Below are 22,464 nucleotides of genomic sequence, written 5' to 3'. Positions count from 1 at the left end.
CGAACCCCACAGATAGAAAGAGAATTCTGAATGCAGCAAGATCAAAAAAAGAAATTACATTCAAGAGAACATCCTTGAGATTTACCGCAGACCTGTCACAAGAAATACTCAAGACCAGAAGGCAGTGGTGGGACATAGTGACAAAACTCAATTAAATAAATGCTTCACCTGGGATACTGCACCCAGCAAAACTGACTTTCAGGTTTGAAGGAACAATACATGGTTTCACAGACAAACATGTTACAGGTAAAATCCAAATGGATTAAAGACCTCGATATCAGACCCGAAACCATAATATATATATAACAACACATAGGCAAAGCAATCCAGGACATTGAGACTTTAGGCATCTTCAGGAGGAATCTGCACATTCCAAACAAGTGAAAGCAGAGATTAACAGATGAAAATATATTAAGCTGAGAAGCTTCTGCTCCTCAAAGTAAATAGTGCCCAGGATAGAAGAGCCACCCACTGAGTGGAAGAAACTAATCACCCAATACCCATCAGATAAGGGGCTAATCTCCAAAATATACAAGGCACTGACAGAACTTTACAAGAAAAAAGCATCTAATACCATCAAAAAATGAGGAGAAAAAATGGACAAACACTTTGACAAAGAAATGCAAAATGCCAAAAGATACATGAAAAAAAATGTTCCACATCACTAATCATCAGGGAGATGCAAATCAAAACAATTATGAGGTACCACCTCACACCCAGTGATTGGCACACATCACAAAAAATGAGAACAAGCAGTGTTGGTGGGGATGTGGAGAGAAAGGAACTCTTATTCACTGCTGGTGGGAATGTCATCTAGTTCAACCTTTATGGAAAGTGATATGGAGATTCCTCCAAAAACTGGAAATCGAGCTCCCATACAATCCAGCTATACCACTCCTAGGAATATACACTAGGAACACAAAAATACAATACAAAAATCCCTTCCTTACACCTATATTCATTGCAGCACTATTTACCATAGCAAGACTCTGGAAACAGCCAAGATACCCTTCAACAGATGAATGGCTAAAGAAACTCTGGTACATATGCATAATGGAATATTATGCAGCTGTCAGGAGAGATGATGTCATGAAATTTTCCTATACATGGATGTACATGGAATCTATTATGCTGAGTGAAATAAGTCAGAGAGAGATAGAAAAATGTAGAATGGTCTCACTCATCTATGGGTTTTAGGAAAAATGAAAGATATTCTTGCAATAACAATTTTCAGACACAAAAGAGAGAAGAGCTGGAAGTTCCAGCTCACCTCAGGAAGCTCACCACAAAGAGTGATGAGTTTAGTTAGAGAAATAACTACATTTTGAACTGTCCTAATAATGAGAATGTATGAGGAAAATGGAAAGCCTGTCTAGAGTACAGGCAGGGGTTGGGTGGGGAGCAGGGAAACTTGGTACATTGGTGATGGGAATGTTGCACTGGTGATGGGTGGTGTTCTTTACATGACTGAAACCCAAACAACACAATCATGTATATAATCAATGTGTTCAAATAAAAATATATTTTAAAAAATCATTGGCATATGCATCTTTAAATTAAAATTAGATTTAAGTTCACACTTAAAATGGTGAAACCATAAATGCCATGCCTGCTTAATTGGTAACATCAAGTGAACCAATTGTCTCGTAACAAGTGAAAAATTTATTAAAGCTTTGAAATTTAATTTAATATATATTTTTTTGCCATTTTTTTTGCCAAACCTAGAGGTTCTCAGGGCTTACTGCTGGCTCTGCAACATAAGGATTACTCCTGATAGAGCTTGGGGCCATATGGAATTCCAGGCATTTGCTAGGCAAGGTCCCTACTCATTATATGATCTCTCTTGCATCTAGCTTTTTAATTTGTTATTTAATGTTATCTGTATACTGTTGGATTGTTTATATAGCTGGTTAAACTATATGATATTATCAGTTAATATGTGTATTCAATCATTTTCCAAAATTGAGTTTTTTCTTAACTGAATATACATTAATGTATTAAGTCAATAATTTGCTAATGTATACAGCAGCCTGCTTTACACTATTTATGAAGTTGGTGGAGAAAATTAAAAAGATTCCTATGGAGGCTGGAGAGGTGGCATAAGGGGTAAGGCATCTGCCTTGCCCACGTTAGCCTAGGTCGGATTGCGTTTGATCCCCCGTCCAAGCCAGGAGCGATTTCTGAGCACATAGCCAGCAGTAACCCCTGTGCATCACTGAGTGTGGCCCAAAAACTAAAAAAAAAAAAAAAAGATTACTATGTAAGAAATAATGTCAGAATATTCTCTAAGTCAGATTTAAGAGTCTTTATTTGAAGCAATCATTCATTTATAATCTCTAAAAATATTCAAATTTCTAGCATTAAAAAGGCATTATAATAAAAATATTCAATTTTTATTAATTTTTAATATATTATTCTATTTTAGGAAAATATCCATGGCAAATTAACACAAAACCAGAAGAGTATCATCCCATAATATAAAATTTTTAAACCTATATTAAAAATACTGACTTTTTTCTTGAGCTGCTGATTCAGCAAAGTCAGCATTCACTTATTCCTACCTTCAATCTCTTCTGAAAAAGCCATTGATCTCACTATATATATACAACACTGTTTGGTGCTATATAAAACAAGCAACTGAGGGTAAAAGTTATTAACTACACATGGGAAAATCTAGAAATTGGTAAGATTTCATGAATATGCATGCACATAACACTCTCATTTGTGGTTTCTCTTCCTTAATAGAAAATTTGTGCATTTCAATGGACAGTCATGAACTTTGCTTAATCACCTTTTGTGGATCTTAATCCTGGATAAGTATTCACAGCACATTTCTCTTGGGTGATATAGACTGAAGAAGTAGAGGAATGTTACCCATTTATCATGAAAACAGATAAAATGATTCATTAAGATGCCAGAGAGGGAACAACTGGCCCAATTCTCACCATCTTTGCTGGACCTTTCTGATTAGGAAGCGAAGGCTTTCAATGTCCACTCATCTTTATAAAATTAGCAAAATCAAATGAAGGGAAGTCTGTTTAACAAGTGATACTGGAAAGTAGATAGGCACGTGGAAAAACCAAGCCATATCACTATCTTAGTTTCAGACACAAAAGAGAAAAGAGCTGGAAGTTCCAGCTCACCTCAGGAAGCTCACCACAAAGAGTGATGAGTTTAGTTAGAGAAATAACTACATTTTGAACTGTCCTAATAATGAGAATGTATGAGGAAAATGGAAAGCCTGTCTAGAGTACAGGCGGGGGTCGGGTGGGGAGGAGGGAGATTTGGGACATTGGTGATGGGAACATTGCACTGGTGATGGGTGGTGTTCTTTACATGACTGAAACCCAAACACAATCATGTATGTAATCAAGGTGTTTAAATAATATATATATATATATATATATATATAAAATATTTGAGCCCATAAAAACTTCTTGAGGAAAATATAGGCACAACCTCCTTTTCATTCATCTTAAATTTTTTTTTGATCTGACACCATAAACAGCAATAGAAAGAATGTAATATTTGGTAAGTAGAGCTAGAGCAAAGTAAGAAAACAGCCTACTGCATAGCAAAAGTAACAATTGGCAAATTTAAAAGGCAGCTTAGAATGGTAAATATTTATAAATAATATTTATGATAAAGGATTAATATCTATTAATTATTAACCTTTAATTAGCATTAAAATACTAAGTGACTCAAAGCCCCCCCCAAAAGCATTTAGATTAAAATTAGGCATAGTATCTGAAGGAGAAATATGAAAAGAAGTCACACAAATGGTTAATAGAGAAATAAAAATACATTCAGTATTTTCAGTAATTAGGGATATGCAAATCCAAACCCAATGGAGATATCATCTGGCACCTGTTAGAATGGTGACATCAACATGACATGGAAATACCTGCGGGCAAGATGGGAATTAAAGAAAGTGAATTGTTATTGATAAGAATGTAATTAGGTTCCACTATGGAAAATGTAGTGATGCTCATCAGAATACTAAAAATGGAAATACCATTTGGTCCAAAATTTCTACTTGTATTTAATCTTTTTAAATGAAAACATTAACATGAAGATATTCATCTCAATGCTCTTGATAGCATCATTTACAAAGCCAAGGAATGGAAACAATCCAGATACCCACCAACAGATGCGTGGATAAGAAGGATGTGATATAATGCATATTCCATGAAATATTAGTCAGAAAAAATAAAAATTTTAATTTGTGACAAATTGGATGACCCGTGAAGGCATTATACTATATTATAAGTGAAATAAGTCAGACAACATCTAATCTCACTTATTTGTGGGTTCTTAAAAAATAAAAAACACAACTAGCTGTAAAGTTACAGAAAACTGACTGCTAGTTGCCAAAGACAAATGGGTAGAAAGAAGGTGAGTAAAAAGGGTAAAAGGATCATAATATCCAAACTTGCTGTTATAAAGACTGAAAACCATAGGAATATAATGTACGGCATGAAAACTATAGTAAAAGAACGTGGCATATACTTAAATGCTGCCCAAAAAAAAGTAGTGTCTTTTTTTTTTTTTTTTTTTTTTGGAGTCACAACTGGCAGCGATCAGGGTTTACTCCTGGCTTTGCGCTCAGAAATCGCTCTTGGCAAGCTCAAGCGGCCATATGGGATGCTGGGATTCGAACCGCCATCCATCCTGGGTCGGCTGCAGGCAAGGCAAATGCCCTACCGCTGAAATATCTCTCCAGCCCCAAGTAAAAAAACATATTACAAGATATTTTTTTTAATTATACTGGGGATGAAACAGGTTAGGAACATTTATTTGCCTTGCATGCGGTCAATGTGAATTCGATCTCTGGCATCCCATATGATCCCTCAGTACAGAACACTGCCAGGTATGTCCCAATACAGCATCCCAAAATAGTTCTCATCACAGGAAATGTCTTGACCATGTACCGTATTTTCCGTAAGACGACCTGGTGTATAAGACGACTCGGCGTATAAGACGACCCCCTAATTTTTGCAGTTAAAAAAAGGTTTAGGCCTATATTCGCTGTATCAGACAGAACATTCCTGTGCTGCAACTGTATGTACCACAGTGAGCCAATCACAACAAGCAAAGGTTCAAAGGTTATACTGTAATAGACATCCTCTCTGACTCTGGCCAGTCTGAGCAGGCTTTTTACAGTGTAGATTCGGGTCCAGAACATTGTCTAATTTGCATGCATAAAAAGCCTGCTTGGATTGGCTGAGTTAGAGAGCGTCAGAGCAGCCTTGCAGCGATTGGTCCCTTATAGGCACCTTTTCTGGCAATTCCTTGGTGGCGTCAGTTAATCTCCCCCACTACATGAACGAAACAACAGCCCATCCTCTGACCATAGCACTGAACCACCAACACGGTTAGCTGGGTTTCGCCAGAAGTGGCCCCCAGATCTCCTGAGTACTGTTTGGGAGCCTCCAAGAAAGAGATTTGGAAACTCTGCGGCCTGATTTTTTTTTGTTTGTTTGTTTGTTTCGTTTAGCGGCATATTGAAACATTTTTCGGGATATACTCAGCAAAGACGATCCCCGATTTTCAGTTGACTTTTTTTGTTTCAAAAGTCGTCTTATACGCCGGAAAATACGGTATGTTGACCAAAGTTAATTAGAATAATGAGTGATCATTTTTCAATACATACAGAATATTGGATCATTATATTATGCACTTGCAATTACAGCTATATATCAAGTAAGTTGAAAAAGAAAATAATGGTTAGCAAAACCAGAAAAACCTCTATGTGTGATTTAATAATAAAAAAAATGCTTTGGCAAAGAGGAAACAGTTGCTTCAATTTCATAAGTATAGGCAAATAGTGCTTATTGTGCGTAGCTAGGACCTGTGTAACAAACACTCGCACGCACACACCACACACACACACACACACACACACACACACACACACACACGTGTATAAATAAAATTGAAACCACCACCTCGGGATTTTAGGTCCTGGAATTCTTTGACTCATCATGCTCTAATCTTGCTTTATCTCTAATATTATGTGCCCCTCATGAATATTACTGCCTTCTATGTCTGGAGATATTTTGCATATTACTTGGATTAAAATACAGGGAAAGAGGCAATAAAGAAAAAGAAATCTTGAAGGCTACTTTGGACTAGAAAAGAGATGCAAAATCCTCATGAATTTTAGTGGACATGAGGAGAATTTGAGACAATGTCAAGTTATGCTAAATTTAAGTCTCTCATGTTTCAAAGTAAGAAAACCAATACAAATAATTCTGTGAGGAGAAATTTCAGTCACTACTTTATTCTACAGAGGAGTATTGAGTAGTTTTTCTATGCAGTGATCTGGTAACATAAGACCCACCAGTAAATACAATGTTTTCTTTGTTCTTTAGGAATCTGTCAAGTTTATAAAAATATAGAATAAACTGATTTATAAATGGGTTATAGTTCCATGCAATGAGATAGTTTGCATGATGCAAAGATAATGCTTTATTATACAAAACATTTTAGAGTTGAATGCATGTGGATATGTGAATCTATCTTCAAAATAAAACATAAATAAATGGCTCCATCTTTTTTACTGCTCCCCCCACAATGGCCTTATTTTAATGGACATATTAGTTAGGCAACTAAACTATAAAGTGTTGTTGAGGATTAAATCATAGTTTAGTGTCTAGTAGTCTATCAGAATTTATTACCTCTAGAGAAGAATGATTTATTTCCTTCCTCAATAGAGTAATTTTAGTCAGTGAGCTTAACAGAATCTTTTTTTTTAAATATCAATCTGCATAGATATATCTGATTTATCTGTGACCTCAATTTTATTCCCTAGAGGTAAAGTCAAAGATGGGTAGCAGAAGTTGCCAAGAGAAATTGAGAATACAGTTTCCAGCAGACTGCCTGTGGAAAGACTGAGCTAAATATGTTTTGTGCTCAACTCTGAGAAATATTTTGCAACTATCTTTTCTCACAGCTTTGGATGATGACATTATAATAACTCTGTCAACTCTTCTGCCAAGAATAAACATCCATAATGGTTATCGACATCATTAGAGAAAGAGGTAGCACAAAATGAACAGTGAGATGTTTGGTAAATAACATATTAGAACACATAGTTCATGGGAACCTTTATCAGAATGCAATCTTTGGGAATACAAAATTAGAGAGAATATTGAGTTACCATTTTTTTATATTACATGTAGATTTTATTAAAAGAATGCCTGACTACAATTACTGTGACATTGATGCTAAAATATCTATACACTGTTTAAAATTACTAAGCTTAATGCAGATCAATTATTATCCTAATATGACATAAACACACTTTGTTGTAAGTGTCAACATAAACATTTTGTTATATTTGTATAAAAATAGACTTCCAGTTTAGGAATAGAAGATGAAATGTAAAAATGGATTGATTTACAATGTAAGGAAGGAAATAAACAGGGTAATTTGCACACTACACTATCAAAATATCACCAGATTTATAGTAAGGCAGTTCAGCTAAAAAGTGGGTTTGAAACTAGTTCTGGAACTTGTTGAAATGGATCCGAATATCAGAACAGAAGTTTCAAATTTGGGCTGGTGAAATACTACTATTGTCAAGGCACTTTCCTTGTATACACACACACACACACACACACACACACACACACACACACACAAACATAGACACACATAGAAATTTCTTTTTAAAAGAACTTTTTTAAGGGAGGTAGGCAGATTTAGTCCCAAAACCTCTAATGTTGTAATGCTGAATGAAGTTAAATTATAGTGTTCAGAAGAATAGTATAATTTCTGGAAACTACAAAAAAAAATAGGTCAACATATTACTTTGGTTGGATGATACATGTTCATATTTTGAACAGATTAATCTTGGAATCCCAGCTGCTGGAAGCATCTGTTGAGAGGTGTTAGGGTCTGGGGTGCGAAAGTGCAATATATCTTCTTTACCAGCTCAAAGTTTCTTTGCACAGACTGTCATAAAGGCCAGTATTCCTTGGAGGCTTAATTGTTTATGAAATTTTCAGGGACATAAACCTTCAAAAGAACGTGATCACTGATGATCCAATTCTAACAGATAACAGAATTTTTTTCTTGATCACTGATCATATTACTTTCACTCTCTTCTATATTAACTAGAGATTTATCCAGATTCACATATTTTGCCTACAAAGTCGGAAAGAGAAATATCCCATTAATATGGAATTAGTAGGAGTCTTTCTTGATCTTTAAAGAGAAAGTTTTAATATTTATTAGGGTGTAGAAGTGAAAAATAATTTAATATGCATTTACTTTCTCAGTATTTATTATCAGAAGCTAAATGCAGTTGTTCAAGTCAAAAATTAAGTAAATTAAATTGATTTTTAACAAAGCAGTGCCTGATATCTTATCTGCAAGCCTCAACTAAGTTATCAGACAATATTTTCATATACTCGCACAGAAACTTAATTAAGTTAATTAAAAACACCGAATTATTTCAGGAAGTAGTTTAGAATTGTAATCAGTGCCGGAACTTTCCCAATGCCTAATTAACTAAGAAATGTAGTACACCAAGTTATGTTTCCAACTCATTTAGTAGCAGTCTCCACAGGCATTTTTCAATTAGCTAATTTTGGGGGGATTTACTCAACTTTTTAAAGTTACAGAAAGCTCTAAAAATAATGTTAAATATATGTCAAAATAAATATATGCTAAAAATAAAATGTTAAAATAATGTTAAAAATAATGTTAATAATAATAATGTTTAGACTTTGGTTAAAGTTATTTATCTTTAATAAGGAATTTTCACTTCTTGGGTAAGTTTTAGGAATAAGTGGTTGCTAAGGAAAAAAGTGATTAATAATAATAATAAAGTGATGAAGAATAATATGTAATTATCAAACTTGGCTACTTTTTACACAAAGAGTAGAATTATAATAGGAGTAAAGAGTTAGAAGAAACTTTATAGAATGGGGGCAACATTTCTTGCAAAGTCACTAAGTCTAGACTACATAATGTGCTTCCTAGAAGCAGTGGATTCTGGAGAAAATTTAAAATTCCTATGAAAGAAGGCTAGGAGAGTAATCACTCTTATCCTGCCTTTTAGCTTTAAGGGAAACCAAACAACTGAAACACTGAGAAGACAAAGTTTAAATAGCATAAAAAAGTCAGGAAGACTTTTTCCAAGTGTCATTTCCAAGTGAATTGTGGGATATAAAGACATTCAATAAGTGAACAAAAAATGGCCAGAGGCAAAGAATCTGCAAATTGGTCTACAGAAAAAAGATTACCTGGGAATGGTAGGTGGGGAGCTGGGGATGGAAGGAAGTAGAAACTGATGTAGATGCCATGGTGGAATGTTGTCATCATAAAAAACTTTCTTTTAATGGTATTTTAAGTCCCCATGCTTCAATAAAAAGGGGCATACCAAAGCAGACACTGAATTGAAATCATACCAGCTGGGACTGTCTTTGCCACAACTGTTTGCCAGTGCATTTTCTATTCACCCAGACTTTCCCATTTAATGCCTCTACAGTTTAAAAGGTACCACACATGTCTTAAAGAAAAGGAAATAAGCAGTAAGAGAAGAAAAAAGACAACTGTGATCAGGAGGTGGAGGAAGGTGTGGGATCAATTTGTATAACACCAGGAAGTGAATTAGGGAAACAAAAGATAAAAAGATCAGTTCCAAAACTGTCATTTAATTTTGCATCAAGTGGAAGTTATTTACCAAAAGCTTAACACAGCACTGTATGATTAATAAAGGGAAATGAATGCTCTTCCCCCTCTTGACCCAAACTCAAGTTGACACTCCATTGTATAATATATATCTATGATGATTTATCTCTCGGGATAATGATAACCCTCGCACGGGATTATGAAATGCATATACCTTAGAACATGTAGAACAATAATACTAAAGTAATACAGCCCATTTGCCCACTCCTTACCAGGTAATGAAGCATTATTATGTAGGTAAATCAATTTTTTCCCCTATCACCCTATGTGCTAAACTAAGCTAACTGGTACCATTCTTTTCACTTAACAGTTGAGAAAATTGAAAGTCAGAAGGGTTAAGAGGCAAGCACGCCTCGGAGCTGTGAATAAATTGAAGTAGGTGAATGTAAAAGGAAAAAATATTAGATTATGTTCTTTTGAAACTGCTTCGGTGGGAGAAATGCAATCTTAATCAGTGACAACGAAAATTTATTTGGCATTTACCACATGGAGCCTAGTGCTATCTTTACTGTGTCAGGTATTTCATCGAAAGGAAAGAAAGGACCTTTCCTTTCAGAAACTCACAGGGTTTCTGACAGCAATTTTGTTGTTGTTGTTGTTGTTGTTGTTGTTTTGTTTGGGGACCTGGGTCTTTCAAATAACTGAAATTTCAGGCAGGAGAGAGAGTCAGTACTAATGATTTAACAACTTATAGCTAGCATGCTCTTAGCTAAGTTAAATGAGAGGCAGAGCTCCTAGAAGAGAGGTGTGTGAATGTGGTGTTTCCTCAGCTAAAAGTTAATTTAGAAATAACTATTCCCTCTCCATTTCTCTAAGGCACTTCTCCTTATTCTGCTTGGCTCCAGTTCAGATTACGAAGTTTAAATTTTTTGTTTCTTTATTTCTTTATTTTTCTTATTTCTTTATTTCCTTCACTAGTTCATTTGTCAAGTTCTTGGATGGTTTTAGAGCATGGACAGCAACTCTTTCTCTCTACTATTATTAAAGGCAATTCAAAAGACTCCTTTACTCCCAGGTATTATCTGCATATGTTGGTTCCCTGCATCTCAAGTACTGCCTGGAATGACTAATCCCTGACACTTCTAACACCCAAAAAATCAAAAACAATAAATCCCTCTCAAAACATAAATGCAAATATCTTTTAAAATAGGTCCCAAAGTAAAAAAAAACGGGTATATTTAAATGAAAATATTTGCTGCATTTAAATGTGGCATTATGCATGATTTTTCACTTTTTTAAAGAAACAGTTTTGTTGGGCCCAGAGAGATAGCACAGTGGCGTTTGCCTTGCAAGCAGCCGATCCAGGACCTAAGGTGGTTGGTTCGAATCCCGGTGTCCCATATGGTCCCCTGTGTCTGCCAGGAGCTATTTCTGAGCAGACAGCCAGGAGTAACCCCTGAGCACTGCCGGGTGTGGCCCGAAAACCAAAAAAATAAAATAAAATAAACAGTTTGTTTATATTGTATTAATAAATGTTATATTAACATGACAATAAATCAGGAAAATTATAACTGACTTTGGCCATAATGTTTCCTTTGCTTTTGACAACTTGTTCTTAGCCAGACCTATGTATCTATATAGCTTTGATAGCGAATATAGAAAAGATGCTCAGGAATAAATCTCCTGTTTGTAATTTTTCCTAAGGAAAAAACAGTGACTTACATAGTCACTCCTTGTCTACTGACTTCTTCCCTAAGTGTTGTAACAAAAAGAAAACGTTTCTGACCCCTCATTATTTCTCAGAACCACACAGAGGGAAGAGAAGGAAGGCAAATAATGTGGGGGCAGAACTTACCCACTCTTCCTCGTCATAGTCGGAGTGGTGGGGGATCGAGTCCTGCCTTTTCATGGGTGGAGGAAGTTCCTGAGGTTCACACTCGACAGTCAGGTCCTTAGAAGAGGGGCTTTTCTTGAGAACCCCTCCTGGCCTGGCTGTGTAGAGTGCTAGGAGAGCACTTCTGACCAGCTGGTCCTTGAAGGCATGTACGAAAAGCTCTGTCTGGAAAGAAATGAATGAGGATTAGAAACACCCCCCAGACATCCCCACAGAGAGCTATAAAAAGGTCAGCAGCAGATTTGTTGGCACTTAAGTGGCATGGCGTGGATGAGGGGGAAAGTGCAGGCAACAGAGAGAAAATGATTCAGACCAATCAAAGGAAAAGAGTTCAGTTTGGGGGGACAGGGCCAAGACCTTAAATCTTCCTGTTTTTAAACGTCAACGCTAAGGGTCTGTGTACACTATAAATACCATCTTTCTCTTCAGTTCCCCCTCTTTTTGTTCCAAAGCCTGCTTTTGGAGGGTAAAGACAACTGGGGATCATTATTTGAAAATCACCTCTTCTGTCTTTCAAGGAATTGCAAATATATCTTGAAAGAAGATGTGATCAGATCACATAGAAATGATCTTTTAGACTAATTTAAAGGTAACTGAAAGAAAGGACATCTTTCAAATGAGAAAGTGAGAGAGTGGAAAGAGAGAGACAGAGAGGTGACCAGTTGTTATCATTTTTAGCCTAATGGACAGATTTTAGCAGTAGAGATTAGTTTTTTCCCATGGAAATATTTGGCATTTATTCCTTATTATCTTTCCCTAAACTGTATTCCACACCAAATGGTTTCAGTACTGCTCAGAGTTAACGAGGTTACTGTGAAACTTCCCAATTTTACAACCTGGTGGTAAATACCTACTTAGTACTGCAGTAATGACAGATTCTAGACCAGAAAGAACTTTACAGCTGTACTTTGCAATTTCCTGATGAAATGTGTAATAGCTTCACCCTGTAATTTATTGAACAGTCCAGTAATTGCTTTTCTGTGTTATAGTACACTTAACATACACCTGGCCTAACAATCTGTTCAAAGAGGGGAGATGTCACACCAAGAATATTAAAAAAGAAGGCATATATATATATATATATATATATATATATAGAATGGTAATAATATCCAGGGACAATAGAGACGAGGGCAAGGAAAACCAGTCCAAGGGAAACTTGCCACAAATAGCAAGGGAGTGCAGTTAGGGTAGAGACCACTATGAAAGGAGGTAAAGTGATAGGCATTATACCCCTCAGTAACAATATAACAATGTCTAAAAGGAAAATAAGGAGAGAGAGAGAGAGAGAAAGGGAGAGACAGTGAGAGGGAGAGTGAGGGAGAGAGAGAGAAGTAATGTCTTCCCCAGAGGCAAACTGGGTGGGGGGGAAGAACTGGGGACATTGGTGTTGGGAAATGCGCACTGGTGAAAGGTGTTGGACATTATATGACTGAACCCCAATCATGAACAACTTTGTATCAGCAGAAAAAAAACTGTATTATGAACAACCTTATAACCATGGTGTTTAAATAAAGTATTTTTTAAAAAGTTGGCCCTCATTGATAACTTATTAAAAGTCATAATCTGTTTATTAAGAAGGGTCCCTTTAGCTTGTAACATTATTTTGAGTAACAGTGTTGGTATCAGCACCATAAGGAGACATTCTTGGACATAATGTCAACTTCACTATTGTAACATAAAACAATTGTTTTACCGGCATTTACCAGCTTGAACAATAGACATTAGTGTGCTGCTGTAACCAGTGGTTACAGAAGTCTCCCTGTTTTGAGTGTCAGCAGTTAAGGAAAACCAGTTAAAGAATAAGAAACATGAGTGCTTGGTTTAAAAAAAAAGTTGAGCCATATAGATATGTGGCCTTTACAATTGATTAATGAAGTTCTAGCACTGGAAAAAGCTCTTGAAATGAACCTCTTCTTTAGCCAGATTAGGAAGCTAAAAAATAGGTATTGATCTGTACTAGGAAATACTTCTTAATGGTAACATGGTAGAAAGATCTCAAGTTTCCTTAAGTACTTTAATGGGTTTCCCTTAGTCCAATCCTATCACCCTCTAGCTACCCTCACTTCAATCATATCACCTTCTAGCTACCCTCAATCTAGATTTTTCTATTCTTTTACTGATGAGTAGTTCCCTAAGAATTTTGAATGCTTGCTGGTCTTGATAATGATGGTACAGTTACAATGGGTACAGTTCCCATTGTAACCCTCTTGACTGTTAAAATTCATTGGATGTTTTAACTACTCTTTTCATTTTGTAGTTACAGGGAATTTGCTTTGAAGAAAACCAGAAAAAGTGTAGAAGAACAAAAGAATATAAAAAAATAAAAGGTTGGGAAATATTTTGATTAAAAAGCATAAATGAAAAGGCAAAAGGGGAAAGAATTTAAAAAGAATTACATAATATTCACAGTGTATTAATAGAGAAGTTATAAAAATGCTGATATAGGGGCCGGGCGGTGGCGCTAAAGGTAAGGTGCCTGCCTTGCCTGCGCTAACCTTGGACGGACCGCGGTTCGATCCCCCGGTGTCCCATATGGTCCCCCAAGCCAGGAGCAACTTCTGAGCACATAGCCAGGAGTAACCCCTGAGCGTTACTGGGTGTGGCCCAAAAAAAAATGCTGATATAAAAGCTGATGAGCCAGTCATCAGACAAATCAGTAGAGTTGTAGCAAAATGGGGGGAATATGCTATTTGCATAATTTTCCATCTAGTATGTAGATCCATGAGTGTGAATTTAAATATTAAAATGTGAATTTACTTCCATTCTGCTTAACTAAACTATTTTTCTGTTGATAGTTTCAATAAATTCTTTTGATTTATTTTTAGAGCAAAATAGCTTGTCTTCTTTGAATTGCTGGAACTACATTTCAGTCTCCATAACATATAATTACTGTGTTGCTGAGTATCTGTTCATCTCCAGTGAATTCTTATAAGTGCCACCATTTCTTCCTGTTGCATAACTACACAGAAATTCTACTCCATCTATTCAAATCTCACTTGAATTGATTTAGCATCAAAGATCCAGGAAAAAATACAACTATTCTTGTGAAATACAATTCAAAGTTTTGGAGGAGTAGCTGACTATAACACACATAATTTTTCTTTTTTTTTTGGTTTTTGGGCCAAACCCGGTGATGCTCAGGGATTACTCCTGGCTATGCGCTCAGAACTTACTCCTGGCTCGGGGGACCAGATGGAACTCCAGGGATCAAACCCAGGTCTGTCCTGGGTCTGTCCTGGGTCAGCCCTGTGCTATCGCTCCAGCCGCAACACACATAATTTTAAGGTAAAAATTATGAACAGAATAATATTTTATCTACTGGTGTCTACACGAAAAAGACACTCAACTTCTTGGAAAGTCTCTGAAACAAGATGATCCTTTGTATAGAAAACTATTCCAATATTTGCTTAGCAAATGTGGTTCAAGTTATACCTGAAGTGTTATATCAAATTAAATCAATTTGAAGAGATTAACATAGTGATTCGATTTCAACATAGTTATTCTGACAGCTGAGATGATACTAGGAAAATTCAAATTTCTCTGCTCTAACTATTCACTCCTCTGAGCTATCTACCAATTGATCCAGAGTTCTGAAAATTGTTTTTTCTTTTCAATCAGTTCATACCATATTAAATGAAGATCATACCACATTAAAGAAGATCTATCTAAGTGCTATGGTAAAGGTAGGCAAAACAATTCAGCTAAAATATCAATTTAATAATAGAGTAAAAAAATGTCACAAACTAAATCTAAGAGATATATTCCCTTTGATATTTAGAAGAAATATTATCTTAAAAATTAAATGTTTTCATGTAAAACTGACAATTTTTTATTTAATATTCTAGTTTATTCTTTAAAGTAACAAACAGAATTACCAGCACGTATCAAATTACTAAAATTTTATTTTCCTGAAATGAACTATTTTACTTAGTGGAATATTAATGGTAGAGCAATAGCTGTGATATAACCATTTAATATCTAATTTCAAATTCTACTTATCCTCTTAAACTAGAATCTCATCAAATCAAGTAAAATGCTACTCCTATTCAAAGCCTATTTATTGTCATCTATAACATTCTAAAGTAATTCCTAATCTTACCTGCCAATTCAGAAGCAAGTATGGATTTAAAAAGGCTATTATTATTTTAGAGTTATGCATAGGGCCAGAAGGAATCCTGTTTATTTTCAAATTAGTTATATTTTAATTATTTCATGGGGCAATTTAATCTACTAGGATTTAGCATAACTATACGTATTCAACATCCTCTAAAGCAAAAAATATTGAGTTTTTAGCCACAAAAAGAACCTGGCCTATAGGAAGCAAAAAAACAAGCAAAGTAAATTTTTATCATGAAACTCCTTTTACTTTGACACACAGAATGACCTAAGAGTTACTCAAGTGAACAAACAAAAAGAAATTCTCTCTCAACCTTAAGTATCAACATAACATATTTCTGTGTATATTATTATATATGTAAACCATATATATTATAATATCAATGTATATTATGTACATCTTTCATTTATTAGCACACTAGTACCACCTTCATAAAATAAGGGAGATTAAATATTGAAGAGTAGTTCACACCTTACAAAATTGTGAAAATGTAATACTTTAAAATAATATACTACAGATCAATAATTCTCTAATAAATACCATTTCTTACAGTCCTCATAATCAACATTTTAACCACTACAGAAGCCTTAATTCATTAAGATCATCTGATCATGCTTCTTATTCTATTTTGTGACATTGATGTCAAAGAGCCTATATGAATTAATCTTAATTACATATTTATTGTTAATCAATTTTATGCTCTTCTACCAATACATGTTTAGAAGGATGGAATTTTTGTGGGAAAACTGAGTACTATAGTTTAATTATTAGTAGCAATAGACATTAACTGAATTGGTATTACCTAAAGATTATCCTAAAGGTTATTTAAAGATACAGTGCAGTTCCTATAAAAGTCCAGAGAGAGAGAGAGAGAGAGAGAGAGAGAGAGAGAGAGAGAGAGAGAAATAAGTCTGCCCTTAAGGTGGGCAGTGGGGATGATGGGAGGAAAACTGGAGACGTTGGTAGTAGAATATGTGCACTGGTGAAGGGTAGTCATACATTGTATGACTCAAACTTAATCATGAACAATTTGTAACCAGGGCATTTAAATAAAGTAATTAAATAATAATTAAAAAAGATAAGTAGATGTATTGGAAATTTGAATTTTGGTGTTATTAAAGGGTAAAAATGATCCAATTAAAAAAGCCTAATGACAATTTTCAAGGAAATATGAAAAAAAAAACTTGTTTGAAACCACAAAAGATCACAAATAGCCAAATAAATCCTAGGAGGGATGGAAGTGAGAAAAATGAATATATCTGTTCCTTTTCTCCCAAAGAGTGCATGAAGCAGCAATTTTCAAAATAATATGGTATTGACATGCTGCCCAAACAAATAGATCAAAGGAATAGAATTAAAAATCCAGAAATAAATATATGCTAGTTAATTTTGACAAAGAAGCTAAGCTCAAACAACAGAGAAAGAAATGTCATTTGAATAGTATTTAGAAAAAAGAAAAACTGAACAATCACATAAGCAAGAAAGGAAGGTCATTATATAACACCATGTACAGAAGTTAATTCAATAGGAAGTCTTGGCATTAAATCCATAAAATACATGAAAAAGAAAAAATATAATACAGCCCTGGACCAAAAGATGTATTTGGAGACTCAGTATTAATGGCAAGGGAAACATAACCAAAAATGTGACTACATCAGGTTTAAAATCTCTTCTTCTATGAAAGAAATTGTCACAAAACGACAATGTTAAAGTATTGAGAAAAGACATTTTCATATCATAATTCTGAAAAGGAATTAGTAAAATTCACAGACCTCAAAAGAAACAGAAACTAACCAATTAAAAAATGGGCATACAATCTTATTGGACATACAGAGGAGCTAGAGTACATGAGAAAATTATAAAATATTATTTTTAGGAAAGTAGACATCAAGATTGTGGTGAGCTACTGTCTCAGTCAAACCCACGAGACCAGCCTGTGTCAAAATGATTGGATTGAACTGCAATGTGCTGCGTGCAAAGCAAGTTCTTGCCTTTATTTCCATCTCTCTCTAGGTCCCATACTCAGCTATTAAAAGTATAAAACTGTGCATAAGAAGCAATTATTAAGCAGTATTTCAAAACACATAATCACAATCAATGAAAATAAATAAGGGAGAAAAACCCATGACACTTGCGGTGATACTGTCTTAGCAATGCAGAAGGAACAGCTGGTTTCTTTAACAATGGGAATTTTTTTTATTTAAATCTAAAACGAGGCTGAAGTGACCCTTTCTTTTCTCTTCTGTATGTGATTCAGCTGTCCTGAGTTTTGGAAGTTGATTTTTGGAAGTTTTGTAAGTTGAGTTTGTACACCATATCATGTCATTTTCTCTCTGAATATACAAAAGCCAAGGCTTGCCCTGTGCCATCTCAAAGGATACTAATTGTTAAAGACAAAAGAACCTTCTCCAAGTAGATCTTGTTGTAAGAAGGTAAACTGAGGCAGAGAAATCAGCCCTAGTTGCTGAAAAATCCAACTCACCATACTGCTTTCAAATAGTAACAATCCCCAAAACTACAGAATTTCCCATGCATAAACATTAGGTGGGCATCAGAGAAAAATAATTTTAAAAATCTCATGTATTCATCATCTAAGACGATGAACCAGAGAAAAATGAAGAATGTCAAGCAAAAGAAAATAAGCCTTTTAGAGTAACAGGTTTTCTTTTCTACTAGGAAGGGGAAAAAAAAATTAAGGCTCAGTCAGATTTAAAAAGAATGTGAGGCCAATTCATTTTGATCCTGTGGCAATACTTTGAAGCTCTGTTTTTGACCTAGTCTATTTTACATTTCCAGATGCTAGGAAGGCGATGTATGCAGACAGGAGCTCCAATGGGGCTTAGGGTATTGCATTTTCCCCACTGTAGTGATGATCTGGATCTTACTTTTTCTGAAAGCATCTTTAAAGAATTCCTCAAGCTGTCTGGAGAGTGCTGGCTTGCAGAATTAAGCAGTAGGTCCGCATGGGTTGTTATCAGAGGTTGTAGTTGATTGATGTTGCTGAGAACTTCTTTTGCTTTGGCTGTGTTTTCCGGTGAATAGTAAATAAATTGATATCCGGTACTGCAACAACAAAGATAAAGGCACTTTATTCTCTGAGCAGGGAGAAGTTTCAATCCTTACTAGCAGATGGCAAGAGATAAAAAGAACTCCAAAGATCACTTCCTGTTGAATAGATAACTATTGTTGGAAGAGATTTCTCAAACGAGATACAAGGAATTCAGCCATTTATTCTCCACTATGATTACATCATGTAAATGGTTGACCACAAATTAGTGTTACAAAATAATGAACTTGAGGTCAGAGAGTACAAGGAATAAGTATGAATGTTTTTATTCAGAAGAGTATGAATAGAAATCCTCACTCTCCAATTTGCTAGCTGGGGGACTTTGGGAGAGGTTTTAGTTTCCTCATCAAGAGATAGAAATAATTATCCGACGGTTCTAAGAAGTAGGTAAGATAATTGAGCATTCACGTGAAGTGCATAAAATGGTATTTGCCAACTGTATAATCAAGAACTACCACCTATCATACCCCTCCACTATACCTGAAAGTAGGGGAAGAAAACCTGAAAACTGAGAAGTGGGTAGAGATTTAGTTGCTATCTAGTAAATTTTACTGGCTAGCAAAAGAAGCATTTATCACATAAAATTAAATTCTTTTAGTTCATCATAAGTCATTTTGCTCCAGGTAAAAAAATATGTAATGGATGATCATAATGAACAATGATGTTCATAAGCATCATCTAGCCTGAGCAGATGCATCATTGAGGAAAAAGATTTCATGATGCATAGGAATCTCTGACTAATATACTTAGATATTCAGGGAGCTTCCACAGGAATAAATGGGAAAAACAGACTAGAAAAAGAGGAAGATGAGTGGCACAATATATGCGTATATCTTTCTGTCTCTAACGCCAGAAACATCTCCCAAAATATCTTGTAACTTTTGTGGAATGTTTATAGGATATTTCCTTTGCATTTATCAGCAGCAGAGGAAATATCCTATTAAATTATTACAATTCCCATACTTCCCTTTACTATCCAAAGCAGTGACATCAATCAGAAAAATCAACATCTACATAGCATTCATCTCTTCCCTTTCTGCTAAAGATTTCCAGGGAAAGTAAGAGTTTCTTAAAGACTACAATATAGTTTTTAAACATAATACACATTATTTTATGTATTTTATGTTTTAGGTATCTAAGGATGCAAATGTATTTACATATAAATTTTATGTCTAATTTTTATGTTTCATCTATGATGTTTTATGCATGTATGCATAAATATTCTCTGTACAGAAATATGCCTTACAGAATATTCTTAACATCTTAGGCATGAAGGCATGCATATTTGAAATGATATCATTATTAAAGGTCCCTGGTTGCTTAGACTAGTCAGAACACAGGGCCAGAAGCTCCCAGGAAGTGAAGGGAAGGTGGGCATGGAAAGGTTGGTATAAAAAGGTGGACAAATTGCTTTTATTTTTGTACTTGGCAACTTACATCTCAGTAGCAAGAGCTTAAAATAAAACATAACTAAAGTAGTTATTATATGTATTTTCATGCTAATGAATGTTAACTGTCAAATAATAATGAGGAGGAGGAGAAAAGAACAGTCCAGGTCAATTTCCTGTCCCCTCTGAAAGGAGGAAGTGCCAAGGGCTTGAATGAGACTCACAGACTGAGATGGCCTCCTCCTCTGCATGTCTGCTCCAGACAGAGACCATGCTGTATTTGCAAAGAAAATGATTCTTTAAAGGCACCAATGCTGTGCCAGGTGGAGATGCCAGGGAGACCTTTAAAGGTGCATTTCTTGCACATCCAGCACAAGAGGCCCAGGAAGGTGCTCATCAGTCTTCCCCTCTGTACCATCCTTGTTGGCTTTCTCGTGCATTTCCCAGGCCCTGAGAAGCTTCCAGGCATGGAGTTCTTGGCCAGCTGCAGCTCTCCAGGCAGGGTGCACCTGACTCTCTTTCAGAACATCATTCTGGTCTTCCGCTTCCCAAACTCGCCCCCAAGCATTCTTTCTAAATGCTGATACCACCTTCCCTCGTTCTCTAGTATTCATTCCTAGCCCTTCACTCTTACTCTGTTACTAAATAGGCCCACACACACAAATATTTGTTTCTCTGCAAATTTTCTTAAATTTTTCTTTCCTCTTTTTCTCCTTTCCCTTCCCCTCTCCTCTCCTTTCCTCCCCTCCCCTCTCTTCTCTTTCCTTCCTTCCTTCTTCCTTCCTTCCTTCCTTCTTTCCTCCCTCCCTCCCTCCCTCCTTCCTTCCTCACTCCCTCCTTCCTTCCTCCCTCCCTCCCTCCCTCCTTCCTTCCTTCCTTCCTTCCTTCCTTCCTTCCTTCCTTCCTTCCTTCCTTCCTTCCTTCCTTCCTTCCTTCCTTCCTTCCTCCCTCCCTCCCTCCTTCCCTCCCTCCCTCCCTCCCTCTCACCCTCCTTCCCTCCCTCCCTCCCTCTCACCCTCCTTTTCTCCCTCCATCCCTCCTTCCCTCCCTCCCTCCCTCTCACCCTCCCTCCCTGCCTCCACACCAATGATGCTGGGAGCTATTTCTGCCTGTGCTTCCTCCCAATGGCATTCATTGAACCATGAGGTGGTACTTGAAAGAAATTCAGGTTTTCTGCCTCCAACTCAAGCTCAAACCATGGAGGTGCCAATCAGCACATCTATACTTATTCCTTACATGTTCTCTAGCTCAGTGGTCTACCACTGCTGCCCCTGGCAACCACCTCACCCAGAAGAGATTGCTGACAGCAAGTAAACAGAGATAAGCTGACTCTGCCCAAAAAAGTTAGAGCATGATGTCTGCTATGCTCATTTCAACATGGGTGCTATCGTGACCTGCCATTCCTGCCACCAGCAACCCAGAAAAGCTTGCTGATGGTATGCCAACAGAGGTGAGGTGACATCATCCATGAAGGGTGGAGTCAGAAGAGCCTGGCTGCAGCATGCACATCTCCTAGTCAATGAACCCCAGCACAACACATAGAGAACACCACATTACAGAGTGACAATGGTGGAAACAACACAGGTCTCCACCATGCATATAAAATGAAGATGGCATGGCAGCTCTGATGACCCTAAAAGTACCAGTCTACTATTTAGCCTCTTAGATAAGGGCGTTAGAGAAGAAATATGGAAGATGTTCATAGAACTCAAAGTAAGCATGGAATAAACTGAAAGTGCCACAAATAAGAATCAAGAAAATCTGAGGGTAGAAATAAGAAAAATTCAAACTGAAATAACAGGGCTGAAAAACTTGGTAAGCAAAATGAAAACATCATTAGAAAGTCTCTCCAACAGAGTAACAGCAGTGGAAGACAATCAGTAAGCTGAAAGAAGAGATGCATAACAACTCCATATGATAGAAGACTGGAAAAGAACCTTAAAACAAATGATCAAACAATGAAAAAAATCCTCAAAGAATGTGAACAGATGAAAATGAGTCTTTGAAAAACTCAATAAAAACAACAGAAGAATCATTGGTGTCCAAAAGACCCAAGAAGAAAATCCCCAGGAAGAATCAATAGTGAAGGACATCATTGCAGAGAAAACCCCAGAGCTAAATACTGCATGCAACAAAAACCCGCATATCCAAAAGAGATTCTAAGAAAAATACACCAAGATACATATTAATTACAATGATGAATCTCATAGATAAAGATAGAAAACTAAAAGCAACAAGATTAAAAAGGGAAATAACATTCAAATGAGCATCCTTAAAAATTACAGCAGACCTGTCACAAAAAATCTCAAGGCCAGAGGCAGTAGTGGGATATAGTGACAAAAGTCACTGAAAT

At 36.0% G+C, this 22,464-nt stretch overlaps 1 protein-coding gene across 1 annotated transcript in view; it reads right to left on the bottom strand.

The window, feature by feature from the left end:
- The window catches only part of INPP4B (inositol polyphosphate-4-phosphatase type II B), a 620,782-nt gene that overhangs the window by 132,908 nt on the left and 465,410 nt on the right, over positions 1–22,464 (bottom strand). Inside the window, exons 15-16 of the mRNA XM_049770019.1 lie at positions 18,542–18,719; positions 11,498–11,701 (exon numbers count right to left, since the gene is read on the bottom strand). Of these exons, the coding sequence (XP_049625976.1) occupies positions 11,498–11,701; positions 18,542–18,719 (382 nt within the window). The remainder of the gene's footprint in view (positions 1–11,497; positions 11,702–18,541; positions 18,720–22,464) is intronic.

The sequence above is a fragment of the Suncus etruscus genome, chromosome 3 (assembly GCF_024139225.1).
Source record: "Suncus etruscus isolate mSunEtr1 chromosome 3, mSunEtr1.pri.cur, whole genome shotgun sequence".
Lineage (NCBI taxonomy): Eukaryota > Metazoa > Chordata > Mammalia > Eulipotyphla > Soricidae > Suncus > Suncus etruscus.
This window is presented reverse-complemented; position numbering and strand designations above follow the sequence as displayed.